At 34.6% G+C, this 18,480-nt stretch overlaps 1 protein-coding gene across 3 annotated transcripts in view; it reads right to left on the reverse strand.

The window, feature by feature from the left end:
* Nucleotides 1–18,480, reverse strand: part of Vrk2 (VRK serine/threonine kinase 2) — a 106,213-nt gene that overhangs the window by 56,426 nt on the left and 31,307 nt on the right. For all 3 annotated transcript variants that reach the window (XM_046423591.1, XM_046423609.2, XM_046423601.1), the window contains exons 6-7: nucleotides 16,270–16,375; nucleotides 14,797–14,889 (exon numbers count right to left, since the gene is read on the reverse strand). In XM_046423591.1, the coding sequence (XP_046279547.1) occupies nucleotides 14,797–14,889; nucleotides 16,270–16,375 (199 nt within the window). The remainder of the gene's footprint in view (nucleotides 1–14,796; nucleotides 14,890–16,269; nucleotides 16,376–18,480) is intronic.

Consider the following 18,480-nt stretch of genomic DNA (forward strand, 5'->3'; position numbering starts at 1 on the left):
TATAGACAACCTAAACAGACGAATATCAATTGAGGAAATAGAAGAAACCATCAAAACACTACCAACTAAGAAAAGCCCAGGACCGGATGGGTATACAGCAGAGTTTTACAAAACCTTTAAAGAGGAACTAATACCAAAACTTTTCAAGCTATTTCAGGAAATAGAAAAAGAGGGAGAACTTCCAAATTCATTCTACGAGGCCAACATCACCCTGATTCCTAAACTAGACAAAGACACTTCAAAGAAAGAAAACTACAGACCAATATCTCTAATGAACCTAGATGCAAAAATCCTCAATAAAATTCTGGTGAATCGGATACAAAAACATATCAAAAAATTGTGCACCATGACCAAGTAGGATTCATCCCTGGGATGCAAGGCTGGTTCAATATACGGAAATCAATAAATGTTATTCACCACATCAATAGACTTAAAAATAAGAACCAAATGATCATCTCGATAGATGCAGAAAAAGCATTTGACAAAGTACAGCATCCCTTTATGTTCAAAACTCTAGAAAAACTAGGGATAACAGGAACATACCTCAATATTGTAAAAGCAATCTATGCTAGGCCTCAGGCTAGCATCATTCTGAATGGAGAAAAATTGAAGGCATTCCCTCTAAAATCTGGAACAAGACAGGGATGCCCTCTCTCACCACTTCTGTTCAACATAGTTCTCGAAACACTGGCCAGAGCAATTAGACAGATGAAAGAAATTAAAGGCATAAAAATAGGAAAAGAAGAACTTAAATTATCACTATTTGCAGGTGACATGATTCTATACCTAGCAGACCCAAAAGGGTCTACAAAGAAACTATTAGAGCTAATAAATGAACTCAGCAAACTGGCAGGATATAAAATCAACACGCATAAATCAAAGGCATTCCTGTATATCAGCGACAAATCCTCTGAAATGGAAATGAGGACAACCACTCCATTCACAATATCCTCAAAAAAAAAAATAAAATACTTGGGAGTCAACCTAACAAAAGAGGTGAAAGACTTATACAATGAAAACTACAGAACCCTAAAGAGAGAAATAGAAGAAGATCTTAGAAGATGGAAAAATATACCCTGTTCATGGATAGTCAGAACTAACATCATCAAAATGGCGATATTACCAAAAGTTCTCTATAGATTTAATGCAATGCCAATCAAAATCCCAATGGCATTTCTTGTAGAAATAGATAAAGCAATTATCAAATTCATATGGAAAAATAAAAGACCCAGAATAGCAAAAACAACTCTAAGCAGGAAGTGTGAATCAGGCGGTATAGCGATACCAGACCTCAAACTATACTACAGAGCAATAGTAACAAAAACAGCATGGTACTGGTACCAAAACAGGCGGGTGGACCAATGGTACAGAATAGAGGACACAGAAACCAATCCACAAAACTACAACTAGCTTATATTTGATAAAGGGGCTAAAAGCATGAAATGGAGGAAGGATAGCATCTTCAACAAATGGTGCTGGGAAAACTGGAAATCCATATGCAACAAAATGAAACTGAATCTCTTTCTCTCGCCATGCACAAAAGTTAACTCAAAATGGATCAAGGAGCTTGATATCAAATCAGAGACACGGCGTCTGATAGAAGAAAAAGTTGGCTACGATCTACATACTGTGGGGTCGGGCTCCAAATTCCTTAATAGGACACCCATAGCACAAGAGTTAATAACTAGAATCAACAAATGGGACTTACTCAAACTAAAAAGTTTTTTCTCAGCAAAAGAAACAATAAGAGAGGTAAATAGGGAGCCTACATCCTGGGAACAAATCTTTACTCCTCACACTTCAGATAGAGCCCTAATATCCAGAGTATACAAAGAACTAAAAAAATTAAACAACAAGAAAACAAATAACCCAATCAACAAATGGGCCAAGGACCTGAACAGACACTTCTCAGAGGAGGACATACAGTCAATCAACAAGTACATGAAAAAATGCTCACCATCTCTAGCTGTCAGAGAAATGCAAATCAAAACCACCCTAAGATACCATCTCACTCCAGTAAGATTGGCAGCCATTATGAAGTCAAACAACAACAAGTGCTGGCGAGGATGTGGGGAAAAAGGTACACTTGTACATTGCTGGTGGGACTGCAAATTGGTGAGGCCAATTTGGAAAGCAGTATGGAGATTTCTTGGAAAGCTGGGGATGGAACCACCATTTGACCCAGCTATTCCCCTTCTTGGTCTATTCCCTAAAGACCTAAAAAGAACATGCTACAGGGACACTGCTACATCGATGTTCATAGCAGCACAATTCACAATAGCAAGGCTATGGAACCAACCTAGATGCTCTTCAATAGACGAATGGATAAAAAAAATGTGGCAGTTATAAACAATGGAGTATTACTCTGCATTAAAAAATGACAAAATCATAGAATTTGCAGGGAAATGGATGGCATTAGAATAGATTATGCTAAGTGAAGCTAGCCAATCCCTAAAAAACAGATGCCAAATGTTTTCTTTGATATAAGGAGAGTAACTAAGAACAGAGTTGGGAGGAAGAGCATGAGAAGAAGATTAACATTAAACAGGGGTGAGAGGTGGGAGGGAAAAGGAAAGAGAAGGGAAATCGCATGGAAATGGAAGGAGACCCTCATGGTTATACAAAATTACATAGAAGAGGAAGTGAGGGGAAAGAGGAAAAAAAAACAAGGGGGAGAAATGAATTACAGTAGATGGGGTAGAGAGAGAAGATGGGAGGGGAGGGGATGGGGGATAGTAGAGGATAGGAAAGGCAGCACAATACCACAGACACTAGTATAGCAATATGTAAAACAGTGGATGTGTAACCGATGTGATGCTGCAATCTGTATACGGGGTAAAAATGGGAGTTCATAACCCACTTGAATCAAAGTGTGAAATATGATTTGTCAAGAACTATGTAATGTTTTGAACAACCAACAATAAAAATTAAAGAAAAAAAAATTACACCAGACCATAGCAAGGCACATTTTAATGAGAATAACTAACATACAAAACATGGATATAATTATAAAGACCATGAGAGAAAAATGAGATTATATATGGGGCAAACCAATTTGGATCTCTGCTCATTTCTCAACCCAGACCCTTAAAGCTATAAGGTCCTGCAACAATGTTTATCAGGCTCTGAAACAAAATGGATGCCAGCCAAGAATTTTATACTCAGAAAAGCTAAGCTTCATATTTGAAGATGAAATAAAAACCTTCCATGATGAACAAAAATTAAAAGAATTCACAGCTAGAAAGCCTGCACACTACATTCTCAACAAACTATCCCATCAGAATGAAATGAAAAAAAAAAAAGTGAAAATCAGCAAAGGGGGAGGAACTACATTAAAGGAATAGTCAATTAAAGGACCAACTAAGTAAAATTAAAAACCAAAAATAAACCAAAATGACCAGAAATGCAAATCATATCTCAATAATAACCTTGAATGTTAATGGCCTAAATTTATCAACCAAAAGACATAGACTTACAGATTGGATTAAAAAACAGGACCCAACATTATGCTGTCTCCAAGAGACTCACTGCATAGAAAAAGACATCTACACACTGAAGGTGAAAGGATGGGTAAAAATGTTATCACTCATATGGATCATGTAAACAAGTAGGCGTTTCCATCCTCTTATCAGATAAAGTGGACTTCAAGCCAAGTTACTCAAAAGGAACAAAGAAGGACATTTCATACTGCTTAAGAAAACTATACATCAATGAGACATAATAACCATAAATATTTATGTCCCAAACCATGGAGTACATCTATGTACATCAAACAAACTCTTCTCAATTTCAAAAATCAAAGAAATCACAACACAATAAAACTAGTGACTTTAACACACCTCTCTCACCACTAGATAAATTCTACAATCAAAAACTAAATAAAGAAGCTACAGAACTAAAAAATACAATAATTTAGACTGAACATATATACGTGTGTGTGTATAGACTATTTCATCCATCAATGACTGAATACACTGTTTCCAGAGCAGCACACAGATCCTTCTCTAAAACAGACCACATCTTATGCCACAAAGCAACTCTTAGCAAATACAATGCAATAGTTATGAGACCATGCATTCTATCAGATCATAATGGAATGGAATTAGAAATTAATGATAAAATAAAAAAATATAAGCTACTATAATACCTAGAGGCTAAATAATACACTATTGAATGGCCAATGGAAAGCAGAAGAAATCAGGGATGAAATAAAGCACTTAGAAGTAAATGAGAAAATTCATACAACATATCAAAATCTCTGAGACACTATGAAGGTAGTGCTAAGAGGAAAGTTCATTGCATTGAGCTCATTCATTACAAGAATAGAAAGTCAACAAACAAATGACTTAACATTACATTTCAAAGCCCTAGAAAAAGAAGATCAATGCCAAAAGCAGAAGAAGACAGGAAATAATTAAAATCAGAGCTGAAATCAGTGAAATTAAAACAAAAGAAATAATAAAAAAATTGATAGAACAAAAAGCTGGTTCTTTGAAAAAAATAAATGAAATTGATAAACCCTTAGTCACGCTAAGAAAAAGAGAGAAAACTCAATTACTAAAATCCATGGTGAAAAAAGGAAGCATAACAACAGACACTACTGAAATACAGAAGATAATTCAAAACTATTTTGAAACTTTATACTCCAATAAAATAGAAAATCTTGAAGACATTGACAAATTTCTAGAGACATCTGACCCACCTAACTGAATCAGGAGGAAATACACAATTTAAACAGATCAATTTCATGCAATGAAACTGAAGATGCCATCAAAAGCTTGCCAACCAAGAAAACCCAAGGAAACAGACCAATTCTCAGCCAAGTTCTACAAGACCTTCAAAGATGAATTAACACCAATACTCCTCAAAGTATTCCATGAAATAGAAAAGGTAGTAACCCTTCCAAACTCATACTATGGAGCTATTATCACCCTGATACCAAAACCAGACAAAGACACATCAAGGAAACAAATCTTCAAACCAATATCCCTAAAGAACATAAAGGTAAAAATTTTCAAGAAAATTCTGGCAAATTGCATATAGAAATATATTAAAAAGACAGTGCACCATGATCAAGTGAGGTTCATCCAAGAGATGCAAGGTTGGTTCAATATATGAAAACAATAAACATAATTCCTCACATTAATAGACTTAAAGAATCATATGATCATCTCAATAGATGCAGAAAAAGCGCTTGACAAAATACAGCATCTCTTCATGTTCAAAATACTAGAAAAACTAGGGGTAGTGGGAACATACCTCAACACTGTAAAAGCTGTCTATGCTAAGCCCAAGGCCAACATCATTCTAAATAGAGAAAAACTGAAAGCATTCCCTCTAAAAACTGGAACAAGACAAGGGTGCTCTCTTTCACCACTTCTATTCAATATTGTCCTTGAAACTCTAGCCAGAGTAATCAGACAGATGAAAGAACTTAAAAGGATCCATATAGGAAAAGAAGAATTCAAACTATCCCTACCTGCTGATCATATGATTCTATATTTAGAAGATCCAAAAATTCTACCAGAAAAATTCTAGACCTAATAAATGAATTCAGTGAAGTAGCAGGATATAAAATCAACATAAATAAATCAAATGTGTTCCTATATATGAGTGATGAATCCCTGAAAAGAAATAAGGAAAACTACTCCACTCACAATAGCCTCAAAAAAATAAATATATGGGAATCAATCTAACATTACAGGTGAAGGACTTCTACAATGAAAACTACAGAACATTAAAGAAAGAAATTAAAGAAGACCTTAGAAGAAGAAAAGATCTCCCTTGTTCTTGGATGGGCAGAATTAATATTGTCAAAATGACCATACTACCAAAGTGTTATACAGATTTAATTCAATTCCTATTAAAATCCTAATGACATTCTTCATAGAAATAGAAAAAGCAATCATCAAATATATTTGGAAAATAAGAGACCCAGAATAGTCAAAGCAATCCTTAACAAGAAAAGTGAAGCAGGATGTATCACAATACCAGAACTTAAACTATACTACAGAAATATAGTAAAAAAAAAACAGCATGGTATTGGCACCAAAATAGAAACATAGACCAATGGTACTGAACGGAAGACACAGAGACAAACCAACATAAATAAAATTATTGCATACTAGACAAAGACTCTAGCCAGAGTAATCAGACAGATGAAAGAACTTAAAAGGATCTATATAGGAAAAGAAGAATTCAAACTATCCCAAAAACATTCATTGGAGAAAAGAGAGCCTTTTAAACAAAAGGTGCTGGGAAAACTGAAAATCCACATGTAGCAAAATGAAATTAAACCCCCTATCTCTCACTCTGCATGAAACTCAATTCAAAATGAATCAAAGACACAGGCCCTAAAACAGAGACCCTGTGCCCAAAAGAAGACAAAGTAGACCCAAATCTTCACCATGTCCGCTTAGGAACTGACTTCCTCAACAAGACTTCTAAAATGCAAGAAATAAAATCAAGAATCAATAAATGGGATGGATTCAAATGAAAAAGCTTCTTCTCATACCAGAAAACAATCAATAATGTGAAGAGAGAGCCTACAGATCGGGAGAAAATCATTATCACTTTATCACATGGCCCTCAGGCAGAGCATTAATCTCCAGGAGATACAAAGAACTCAAAAAACTTAACACCAATAAAACAAATAACCCAATCAATAAATGGAGTAAGGAAATGAACACACTTCATAGAAGAAGAAATATAATCAATCAACAAATATGTGAGAAAATGTTCAACATCACTAGCAATTAGAGAAATGCAAATCAAAACTAAGATTTCACCTTACTTCAGTCAGAATGGCAGTTTATTATCAAGAATACAAGGAACAATAACTGTTGGCAAGGGTGTGGGGGAAAAGGTACACTCTCACATTGCTGGTGGGACTACAAATTAGTACAACCATTATGGAAAGTAATATGGAGATTCCTCAGAAAACTTGGAATGGAACCATTATTTGACTCACTTATCCCACTTCTTGGTTTATACCCGAAGGACTAAAAATCAGCATACTACAGTGTTGCAGCCACATCAATATTTATAGCAGCTCAACTCACAATAGCTAAACTATGGAACCAATCTAGGTATCCTTCAACAGATGAATGGATAAAGAAAATGTGGTATATATACACAATGGAACATTACTCACCTTAAGGAAAAATGAAATTATGACATTCACAGGTAAATAGATGGAACTGGAGAAAATTATACTAACTGAAATAAGCCAATCCCCAAAATACAAAGGCAGATGCTAATTCAAAATAAGAGTGTGGGGGCTAGGGAAGAATAAGAGGCACTCTGAATTAGGCAGAGTAGAGTGAAGGGAGGTTAGAGGATAGGGGAGTAGGAAGGATAGTAGAAAGAATCTGACATTATTACCCTATGTGCATATATGATTACACGACTGCTGTGATTCTACATTATGTACAACAAGAATGAGAAATTATACTCCATTTATGTATGATATGTCAAAATGAATTCTACTGTCATGTGTAACTAATTAGAACAAATTTAAAAAGAAATCTCTTTCTCACACACACATAAAAAAGTAATTATTATGAATGTTTCAGATTCAGAGGTATTAACCTTGTCCAAAATGGTTCTTTCAATGATGAAAATGCATACTTCCATAATCAAGAAATTATTTTAAAAAATTAAAATAAAGAAAAAAATAAATCAGATCCCCTTTTGAAGATGATGAAAAAGAAATAAAAGGGTAAAATTAAGAGCATATGAAAACATAATAAAGGCAAAATCAGAAATAAATGTGATAGAAAAGGAGATATATTTTGTTAATTAATCAAAATATATTTGTTGAAAATTTAACAAAATGACTATTAGCCATTTTTAAGATGACAGCAGAAAGGGATTAAAAAAAAAAGAAATAATCATTGAAACAGAAGAAATTTTAGTTATGTTGAATGTGGTGATGTGCACACCTACAATCCCAGTGGCATGGGAGGCTGAGGCAGGAGGATCACAAGTTCCTTGTCTCAAAATAGGAAACAAAAAGGGCTGGTAATGTGGTTCAGTGCATAAGTGCTACTGTGTTCAATCCCTGGTACCTAAAGTAAAAGAAATGTTAGTCATTAGAAACTATGCTGCAGACCTCCAAACAAATAAATTTGGAAAATTTAGATAAAATAGATAATTACTAAACCTACCAACTAGATAAAGAGTTTAAACAACCAATTTTCACAGGAAAAATAAAGAATCCCAAAGAACTACCTCACAGAAAAGCAACATAATCAGATGGTTTCACATTCAAAGACCAAGATGGTCCAATGTGACAAAGAGTTCTAGAACATAGAAAATGAAGCAAAATCTCCAAATCTTCTTTATAAAAAAAAGTTCAATGTGATACAAAATCTGAAATAATAAAAAACTGAAAATTATAGTCCAATATCACTTATGAATAGAAGGTTAAACATAAAGTATTAGCAAGCATACTTCAGGTGCCATATTAAGTAAATACTATGGTACTACAACTTGAGATTTATTCCTATAACATGAGTTCAATATTAGAAGTGAGTTAAATATTAATATACTGCACCATATTAATATATCTGACAGGAAGAGATTGTTGTTTCTATAAATGCTACACAAGCCTTTTAAAAAACTCAATATCCATTCCATAAAACTAAACTATAATAAAGAATATAGAAAATGATGGTTATATCCTTAACTTTATGAACACACAAACACATACTCTTATATAACATACTCAGATATATATTCACACACAAGTAGACAAACCTTAATCCTAAAGCCAGCATCACACTTAATAGGATAACACTCCGGGCATTTGCACTAATATAAGGAAGAGACAACAAGATCATTCACTTCACTAGTATTTAGTAGAGTACTATAGATTATTACATAGCAATTAGATAAGAAAAGTCAATTAGAAATATAAGAATTAGAAAGGAAAATTATCTCTATTTGCATATGATGATAGTTTCCTAACAAAACTAGTAAATAATTACTAAATTACTACTAACAAAAGAATGCAGTAAACTGACAGAATATTAAATTAATGTGCAGAAATCAAAGCTTCATATACACAAACAAAAATCAGAAAACATTACAATATAGTAAAGCACAATGGCAATACCCACAAAAATATAATAGTTAGAAATAATTGTAACAAAAATTGGGAATGCTAAAGAATTATAGAAATTATATATGGGAAAATTCCAAAGCAGCATAGTCAAAACAATTTTGAAGAAAACAAAAAAATGAAGTTGGAAAATTCATACTACTTAATTTCTTTTTTGGGGAGGTGGGTGCTGAGGATTGAACTCAGGGGCACTCAACCACTGAGCCACGTCCCCAGCCCTATTTTGTATTTCATTTAGATACAGGGTCTCACTGAGTTGCTGCTTAGTGCTTCACTATTGGGGAAGCTGTCTTTGAACCATTCCCCTGCCTCAGCCTCCCGAGCCGCTGGGATTACAGGTGTGCACCACCATGCTTGGCCCTTTCTCCTTGCATACATATGTCCAGTTGTTCCACTATCATATGTTGAAGTGAGTATCTTTTCCCCAGTGAATTGCTGTGGGATTTTGATCGAAAATAACTTGACCATATACATATGGGTCTATTTCTGAATTTTCTCTGTTCCAGTGCCATATAGCTGGAGTTGCACTCCCTTGATTAGTGTAGCTGCATAGTCTTGAAATATATATGTAAGTAGAAAAAAGAACAAACTGTAACTCTTACTTTATACCAGATATGAAAGTTAAATTGAAATGTATCTGGAGTCTAATGCAAAAATTCTAGAAAAGTTCTTCAAGAAAATGTATGAGAAAATATTTATGATGATGGCTTAGGACATAATAAGCACAAATCACAAAAGAAATCATAAACCAGACTTCATCAAAAAAAATCTGCTTTTTGAGAGACATTGATAATGAAAAGATAGATGCATAAAATATCTGCAAAACAAATATCTGATAAACTATAAAATATAAATATCTACAACTAAGAAGAGAAACCAATTTAAAATGGACGTAGTCACCAAAGAATATATGAATGGCAAATAAGCACATGAAATTTGCTCAATATCATTTGTCACTAGAGATGACTGATGAGAATTTAAACTACTATTTATGACTAATACCCACTATAATGGCTAAAATTTAGAAAATTAATGAAAGCAAAAAGTGGAGCAAATGGAATTATCACACACTGCTTGATGGGAATTATAAAATAGCACAATGGCTCCAGAAAATACTGTAGCAGTTTCTAAGTTAAACAAACATTACAGGGCCCAGAAATTCCAGTTATTTACCCAAAAGAAATTTACACGAGTCTGCACAAAAACCTATACATGGATACTGAGTGTATAGTCATTTCATCAAAAACACATCATTTCATCCAAAACACATGATTTCATCAAAAACATAACCCACATGTCCACAGATAAAGAAATTGTAATTTCCAATCAAATACTAGCCAGCAATTAAAAGGAATGAACTCTAAGGATAAATTTCCAAAGCATTATGTTAAGTGAAAGAAGACAAACATAAGAGAGTATATACTTTACAATTCCATTTATGTAACCTTCCTGGAAACATAAAAATACAAGTGTAGAAATCATTGCTGGGGGTGGGGCCAAGAGAAGGGGACTGACAGCAAAAGGAAATGAAAGAACTTTTGGGAATGAAAAAAAAAATGTTCTGTTAACTTGATGGTGGTGGTGGTGGTTACATGGTATGTATGCGTTAAAACATATCAAACTGTACATTTTAAAGAGTGAATTTTACTGTTTGTAAATTATAACTTGATAAACCTAACCTTTAAAAAGTATGCTGACTTTTTATTTTATTTATTTATTTTTTTTACTATCTACCTAATGAAAATTATGTAGCTTTTCCAAAAAAAACGCTCAGTTAAAACTTCTCAAAGTGGAAATGAATATCAATTTATCTGTTAGGTGTATCTTCCAGTTCATATGCTTTTTTCCCTCCCTTGAACGTATGTGCATACAGATATACAGTGGCTTCATTATGTTAGATATACTTTAATTTTTTCAAGGGCTTCTAACCCTTCAGTGTGTTTTTTTTTTTTTTTAATTTTTTATTGTTGGTTGTTCAAAACATTACAAATTTCTTGACATATCATATTCCACACTTTGATTCAAGTGGGTTATGAACTCCCACCTTCACCCCATACACAGATTGCAGAATCACATCAGTTACACATCCATTGATTTACAAATTGCCATACTAGTGTCTGTTGTGCTCCGCTGCCTTTCCCATCCTCCACCATCCCCCCTCCCCACCTCTCCCCTCCCCTCCTCTCTCTCTACCCCCTCCACTGTATAACCCTGAGGGTCTCCTTCCATTTCCATGCAATTTCTCTTCTCTCTCCCTTTCCCTCCCCGCTCTCATCCCTGTTAAATGTTAATCTTCTTCTCCTGCTCTTCGTCCCTACTCTGATCTTAGTTACTCTCCTTATATCAAAGAAGACATTTGGCATTTGTTTTTTAGGGATTGGCTAGCTTCACTTAGCATAATCTGCTCTAATGCCATCCATTTCCCTGCAAATTCTATGATTTTGTCATTTTTTAATGCAGAGTAATACTCCATTGTGTATAAATGCCACATTTTTTTTATCCATTCGTCTATTGAAGGGCATCTAGGTTGGTTCCACAGCCTTGCTATTGTGAATTGTGCTGCTATGAACATCGATGTAGCAGTGTCCCTGTAGCATGCTCTTTTTAGGTCTTTAGGGAATAGACCAAGAAGGGGAATAGCTGGGTCAAATGGTGGCTCCATTCCCAGCTTTCCAAGAAATCTCCATACTGCTTTCCAAATTGGCTGCACCAATCTGCAGTCCCGCCAGCAATGTACAAGTGTACCCTTTTCCCCACATCCTCGCCAGCACTTGTTGTTGTTTGACTTCATAATGGCTGCCAATCTTACTGGAGTGAGATGGTATCTTAGGGTGGTTTTGATTTGCATTTCTCTGACAGCTAGAGATGGTGAGCATTTTTTCATGTACTTGTTGATTGATTGTATGTCCTCCTCTGAGAAGTGTCTGTTCAGGTCCTTGGCCCATTTATTGATTGGGTTGTTTGTTCTCTTATTGTCTAATTTTTTGAGTTCTTTGTATACTCTGGATATTAGGGCTCTATCTGAAGTGTGAGGAGTAAAGATTTGTTCCCAGGATGTAGGCTCTCTATTTACCTCTCTTATTGTTTCTTTTGCTGAGAAAAAACTTTTTAGTTTGAGTAAGTCCCATTTGTTGATTCTAGTTATTAACTTTTGTGCTATGGGTGTCCTATTGAGGAATTTGGAGACCGACCCCACCGAATGTAGATCGTTATGCTGACTTTTTAAAGGCTTCTAATATAGATTGCCAAACTGTCCTTCCATTAACTTAATTTATTCATCTATTACCATTAAATTTACATTCTCCCCCAGCATTCTACAAGAGCCTGCACCCTCCCAAGCCTCAATGTTATCAGAATATTATTATTTCAGACTTCTCCCTTGTATAAAACCTTTAAAAATGTTGCCTTACTGCTCAGGTCTCCTATCTTTTACTTATAGTAAAGATGACTTTTTTTCACTGTGTTCTATCTGTTCATTCCTTTTGATCATTGCTTTATGAAACTATTTGGTGTCCTTCTTATTAACTTGTTTGGGGGAGGGTACTGGGGATTGAACTCTAGGACACTTGATCACTGAGCCACATCTCCAGGTCTATTCTGCACTTTATTTATAGACAGGGTCTCACTGAGTTGCTTAGTGCCTCTCTTTTGCTGAGGCTAGCTTTGAACTCTTGATCCTCCAGCCTCAGCCTCCCAAGTTGCTGGAATTACAGGCATGTGCCATGGCATCCACCCCTGAACGTTTTTAGTGTGTGCTAGATATTCTCAATATTTGTCATATGTATATTTCCAAGTTTCTTATTTACTTTTTCCCCCATGCAAAGGTCAATTAAATATGGATTTTTTTCCTCTAAATTTTTACAGACATAATAATTAACTCTTTAAACCTGAGCTGATACAATGGATATTAGTTACATGTAACCATTTAAATCATTTAAAATTAAGTTAAATTCAAATTTTAGTTTAGTCAAATAGGCCACATTTGTAAAATAAACTTTAGAGAAGTTCTTGATTCAATTTATGTAAATTTTGAGCAATTAAAGTAAAACTGAGTGCAAAGTACAGTGAGTTCCCACATACCTCTAGATTGTAGACAGAGCCTTCCCACCATCAATATCCCTCACCAGAATGGTGTGTTTGTTACAATGGATATACCTACACTAACATATCTTTATCACCTCAAGTCCACAGTTTACACAGGTTCACTCTTGGCTTACACTCTATGGGCCTTCATAAAGAAATACTGACATGCATCTACCACTGTGGTCTACAGTAGAGTTTCACTGAGCTAAAAACTGTTTTTTTGCCTGTTTATCCTTCCTTCACTTCAACCACTGATCCTTTACTGTCTTCATAGTTATACCTTTTTTCAGAACATCAAATAATTTAAGTATTCAGTATACAGCCATTTCAGACTTACTGTTTTTTACGTATTAATGTGCACTTAAATTTTCAAACCTTGATAGTGTCTTTTTAGCACGAAATAATGTTCCATTGTCTGGGTGTATCCAGTCCTCTGAATACTTGGATGCTTCCAAGTATCAACCAGTATGAATAAAACTATTATAAGCATCTGTGTGCAGGTTTTTTGTGTGGACAAATGTTTTCAATTCCTTTAAGTAAATATAGAGAAGCATAATTACTAGATGGTATGGCTGGAGTTTTCATTTCCTAACAAACAGTAAAAATGCAGAGGCTACACCATTTTGCATTATCATCGGAAATAAAAGAGAGTATCTTTTGCTCCACACACTTGCCAGCAGATGGAAATTGTACTAGCCACATTTCAAGAACTTAACAGCCACAGTTCTTAATGGTGACCATATTGGAGAAACACAGCACAGTTCCATTATAAATGAAAGTTTTAACAGAAAACCTTCTCTATTTAAAACTTTTCCTTTTTCTTTCTTTTTTTTTTTTTTTGTAGGTGGGGGAGTACCAGGGATTGAACTCAGGGGCACTCAACCACTGAGCCACATCCCCAGCCCTATTTTGTATTTTATTTAGAGACAGGGTCTCACTGAGTTGCTTAGCGCCTCGACATTGCTGAGGCTGGCTTTGAACCGGTGATCCTCCTGTCTCAGCCTCTCGAGCTTCTGGGATTACAGGCATGTGCCATCACACCCGGCCTCTATTTAAAACTTAACTGATTATACAATAAGAGAAGAAAACCTTTTACTGGTGGTTTCCCCAACAGTACTATGGATTGAACTCAGAGCCTTGTGCATACTACATAAGTACTCTACCATTGAGCTACATTTCCAGCCCTTTTGAAGACACGGTCTCATTAAATTGCTAAGGTTGGCCTTAAACTTGAGATTTTCCTATTAGAGCCTCTTGAGTAGCTGGGATTACAGGTATATGCCACTGCACCCAGCTCTCACTGGAATTTGATAGTCCTTTTTTTATATTTATTTAGAAATTCAGATTTCTGCTTAGCCACTTCTTAACTATGTGCCCATTAATAAATGATTTAACCCCTCTGACTCTCAGTTTCCTTATCCTAATTACTCATTAGTTTGGTGCAAGGATTAAATTAGATAAGCAAGGTAAGATAAATTAAAACATTCATCATTTTAGGCCTTCATTTGTAAACTCTAGTGGGTTGAGTTTGTTTTTATAGTCTCAATACAGTATACTTACTAAAAGCAAAGGCTTAATACTTTATTTACCTGATGTGGATTTTTATAACCCAAAAGTAGATTGGCTGCTTTTATATCACCATGAACATATTCATTTTCATGTATATATTCCAGTACATCCAGCTGTGAAAGAAACAGATAACATAAGGTCATACAGTTATTTAGAACTCCTGATCAACTTGGACATTTTAAATACAGATTAACATTTTATATTAATGATGACAAAGTGATATACTTCAAAATTATTGGTTAATTATCCTAAAATATCATAATTTCTGATTGCTCATTAGGTAAAAAAATTCAACAACATGATCCTCAAGTAGCAAATGTTTTAACTGAACCTCTGATGAAAAAACAAAACAAAACAAAACAGAATTCAGCAATGGTTTTGCTCTAGTGAGCCCAATGGCTAAATGGCACTGTACTAATAGGAAAAACAGCATAAAATCAGAGATCTACAGTGAAATAATGATGAAGACCACTCAGTAATTTCTCACCCAAGCAGTAATTATATAAGTAAACCTTGGGGAAGTCAAAACAAAATATGCCCATAAGTATTCATCCTCTATGTAGTAATAGAAAATTTCAGAGCTTCATCTTTAAAGCCCTTTGCCCTTCCATGTTATAGAACCTAATGCTCGATAAACATTTACTGGTTTAGCAGGAAATTCGTGAGTTCTATCTGTTACATCCAATTTTGGCATGAGTAATTTCATTCTATGTAAAATGGAAAAAATAGCTTGGTGTACTGGTGCGCACCTGTAATCCCATCTATTTAGGAGGCTGAAGCAGGATGATCACAAGTTTGAGACCAGTCTGGGCAACTTGGTAAAACCCTGTCTCAAAATAATATATAAGGGCTTGGGTACAGCTCATTGGTAGAGTACTCCTGTTTAATCTTCAGTATAAACAAACAAATAAATGAATGAAAAAAATAGAATGAGACTTGAACAAGCCAAATACAAACAAGATAAAACAAATATATGGTATAAACAAGGGTATGCATGTGTGCTACAAAGATTTCATTGCTCCTTATTTAGCAAAAAAAAAAAATATATATATATATATGTGTGTGTGTGTGTGTGTGTGTGTGTGTATAATTCATCACCACAACTAATTATTGCCACCATCCCCAACTCATACTAAAAACTTTAACGCACCCTCCCATATCATCATATTTAGGATGCAAAATAATATATTTGGCCATAGCTTGCATTGTTATAAATACAACTGACAAATGAGAGGTTATTCTTAAAGTAATGTAAACTTGTACTGATATGTAAAACAAAACTACAAGGAGAAAAAGACTATAGCACCAATACCTAATTGTGTTTGCAGGACCAAACAGCACACATTCTGTCATTTACAGAGCCCATTGTTATCAATTTCACCAAAATAGCCTCTACTCTCAATAATTGACATTTCTAGGGCAATAATCCTTCATTTTCTGATAATTCCACAAAGGGCAAAGATTTGTATTTGTAACAAGTCATTCTTTCTTACCATTCTGATACCCAGGTGCAGGACAGTTGACTTTTTAAAAGTACCGTTCTGGTCTGAGATCTTCTGTAAATCTATTCCTAGTCTTTCCATTACCATAAATCTGTAACTATAAGAAAGAGACATCAGAAAGAGATCTCCACGAGATTATAATGCTTGAAGCTGTCTATTAATAAATGTGAAACAAGGAAAAATACCTTCAACCTAAGAACCAAAAATGGTGCAATCTGCACCTTAGAGAATAAATGCACATTAACAATCCTGTTAGTCTTTTGCAAAAAGATACTTCTCGGTACTTTCTTTGCTGTTAGTTTTGTAGTCAAAGAGAATGCTGTACTGAATCATTCATATTCCTTTAGATAATGAAAAGGGAATGGTCTTTTTAAATTAGATAGTCCTAAGTTTAATTCATTTTAATTCCATCAACTTCTTGCCATATAGCCCTGAACAAATTATGGGTGCATACATAAAATGTTATCTATATTTGTTTGTTGACCTTATAAAAATCATATTTGCTTCCCCATATATTCATAAACATGTTTTTTTTTAAAGTGCAGTTGTATGTTTTCTTTTCTGTTCAGCATATTCCACCCCTTATCTTCCTTTTGTGTACATACCCACATTAGCCCCATTCTGCACCTATCTATGCATACATACACATACACGAAGAACATTTTGGATTTGTGTTTTATAAAAATGTGATCTTATCACATGAACTTTCTCTACACTAATTATTTAAATAGTATCTCATATACATCCTTCCAAGTCAACTGGTATAGCTCTGACTTCTTCAACAGGATGCATATTGCACAATATGAATGTATCATGCTTCACAAAGCCATTCAGTCCCCTATTGGCAGTCTTTCACTTAGTTTCATGATCATTTGTTTCTCATTTTTTAAAAAATATTTTTTAGTTGTTGATGGACCTTATTTACTTATTAATTTATATGTGGTGCTGAGAATTGAACCCAGTGCCTCACACATGATAGGCAGCTCTCTACCACTGAGCCACAACCTCAATCCCTCATTTTGTTTTTATTTATAATGTTTAAAGATAATCTGAACAAAGTGCTGACATCTGTTCCTATTTTCTCATCTGTGAAACAAAAATAATATCACCTATTTAAAAAGGCTACTCAAAGGACAAAATGAGATATATGAAATTCTGGGCATGAAATGAATATATAACAAATGACATTGCTTTACTTTTTTTCTATTAATGAATTATTTATATATGATGACTTTCATATTGGGTGGCTTTAAAGATATTTCTAGAAATTCTTTGTTGTACTCTCTTAAAGAGATGGAGACTGAATCTCCTCTCATATCATTTGAACCTAGGTGACTTGTTTTAAGCAAAGGCAATACAGCTGCTGTAACAGGCTATCATTTCTAGGGTTAGATTATAGAAAGACCATAATTTCAGTGTAGATGCACTCTCTTGCATATGGTCTCTTTCCCTTTTAATCACTTGCTCTAGGGGAAACCAACTGCCATTTCTTTTTAACACCCACATAGCTTATGCAGAAATCTACAAAGTCAGGAAGCAAGGCCTGCAAACAATCACATGACTAAAGTTAAGAGCAGGTCTTCTTGGATCTGCCAAAGGCATTTGAGTGACCTTGAAAGCAGACACTTCCTCAATCCATGCTTGATATAACTGCAGCCTGGCGGAGAGCTGACTATATTATATTCTCAAGCGAGTCCCTGAGAGTTCCTTCAGATAAGTCACTTGCAGATTCCTGACCCACAGAAACAAATATATTGTAAGTTTATTACTATAAGAAACTATGTTTTGCTACACAGCAACAGATAACTAGTAAATACCATAAAGAATAGTTATTTAATAACCCAATTAATAAATGGACAAAGGAACTGAATAGGCACTTCACAGAAGAAACAAAACTGATCAACAAATATATGAAAAAATATTCCACATCTCTAGCAATTAGAGAAACGCAAATTAAAACCACACTGAGATTTCATCTCACTCTAGTCAGAATGGCAATTATCAAGAATACAAGTAACAATAAAGATTGGTGAGGATGTGGGGAGAAAAGGTACATTCACACATTGCTGGTGGGACTGTGAATTCTTACAACCACTATGGAAAGCAGTAGGGAGATTCCTCTGAAAACCTGGAATGGAACCACCATTTGATCCAGTTATCCCACTCCTCAGTTTGTACCTGAAGGACTTAAAAATCAACATA

Source organism: Marmota monax, unplaced genomic scaffold (assembly GCF_021218885.2).
Source record: "Marmota monax isolate L192 unplaced genomic scaffold, Marmota_monax_Labrador192_F-V1.1 WCK01_AAM20220418_F8-fsc00015, whole genome shotgun sequence".
NCBI lineage: Eukaryota > Metazoa > Chordata > Mammalia > Rodentia > Sciuridae > Marmota > Marmota monax.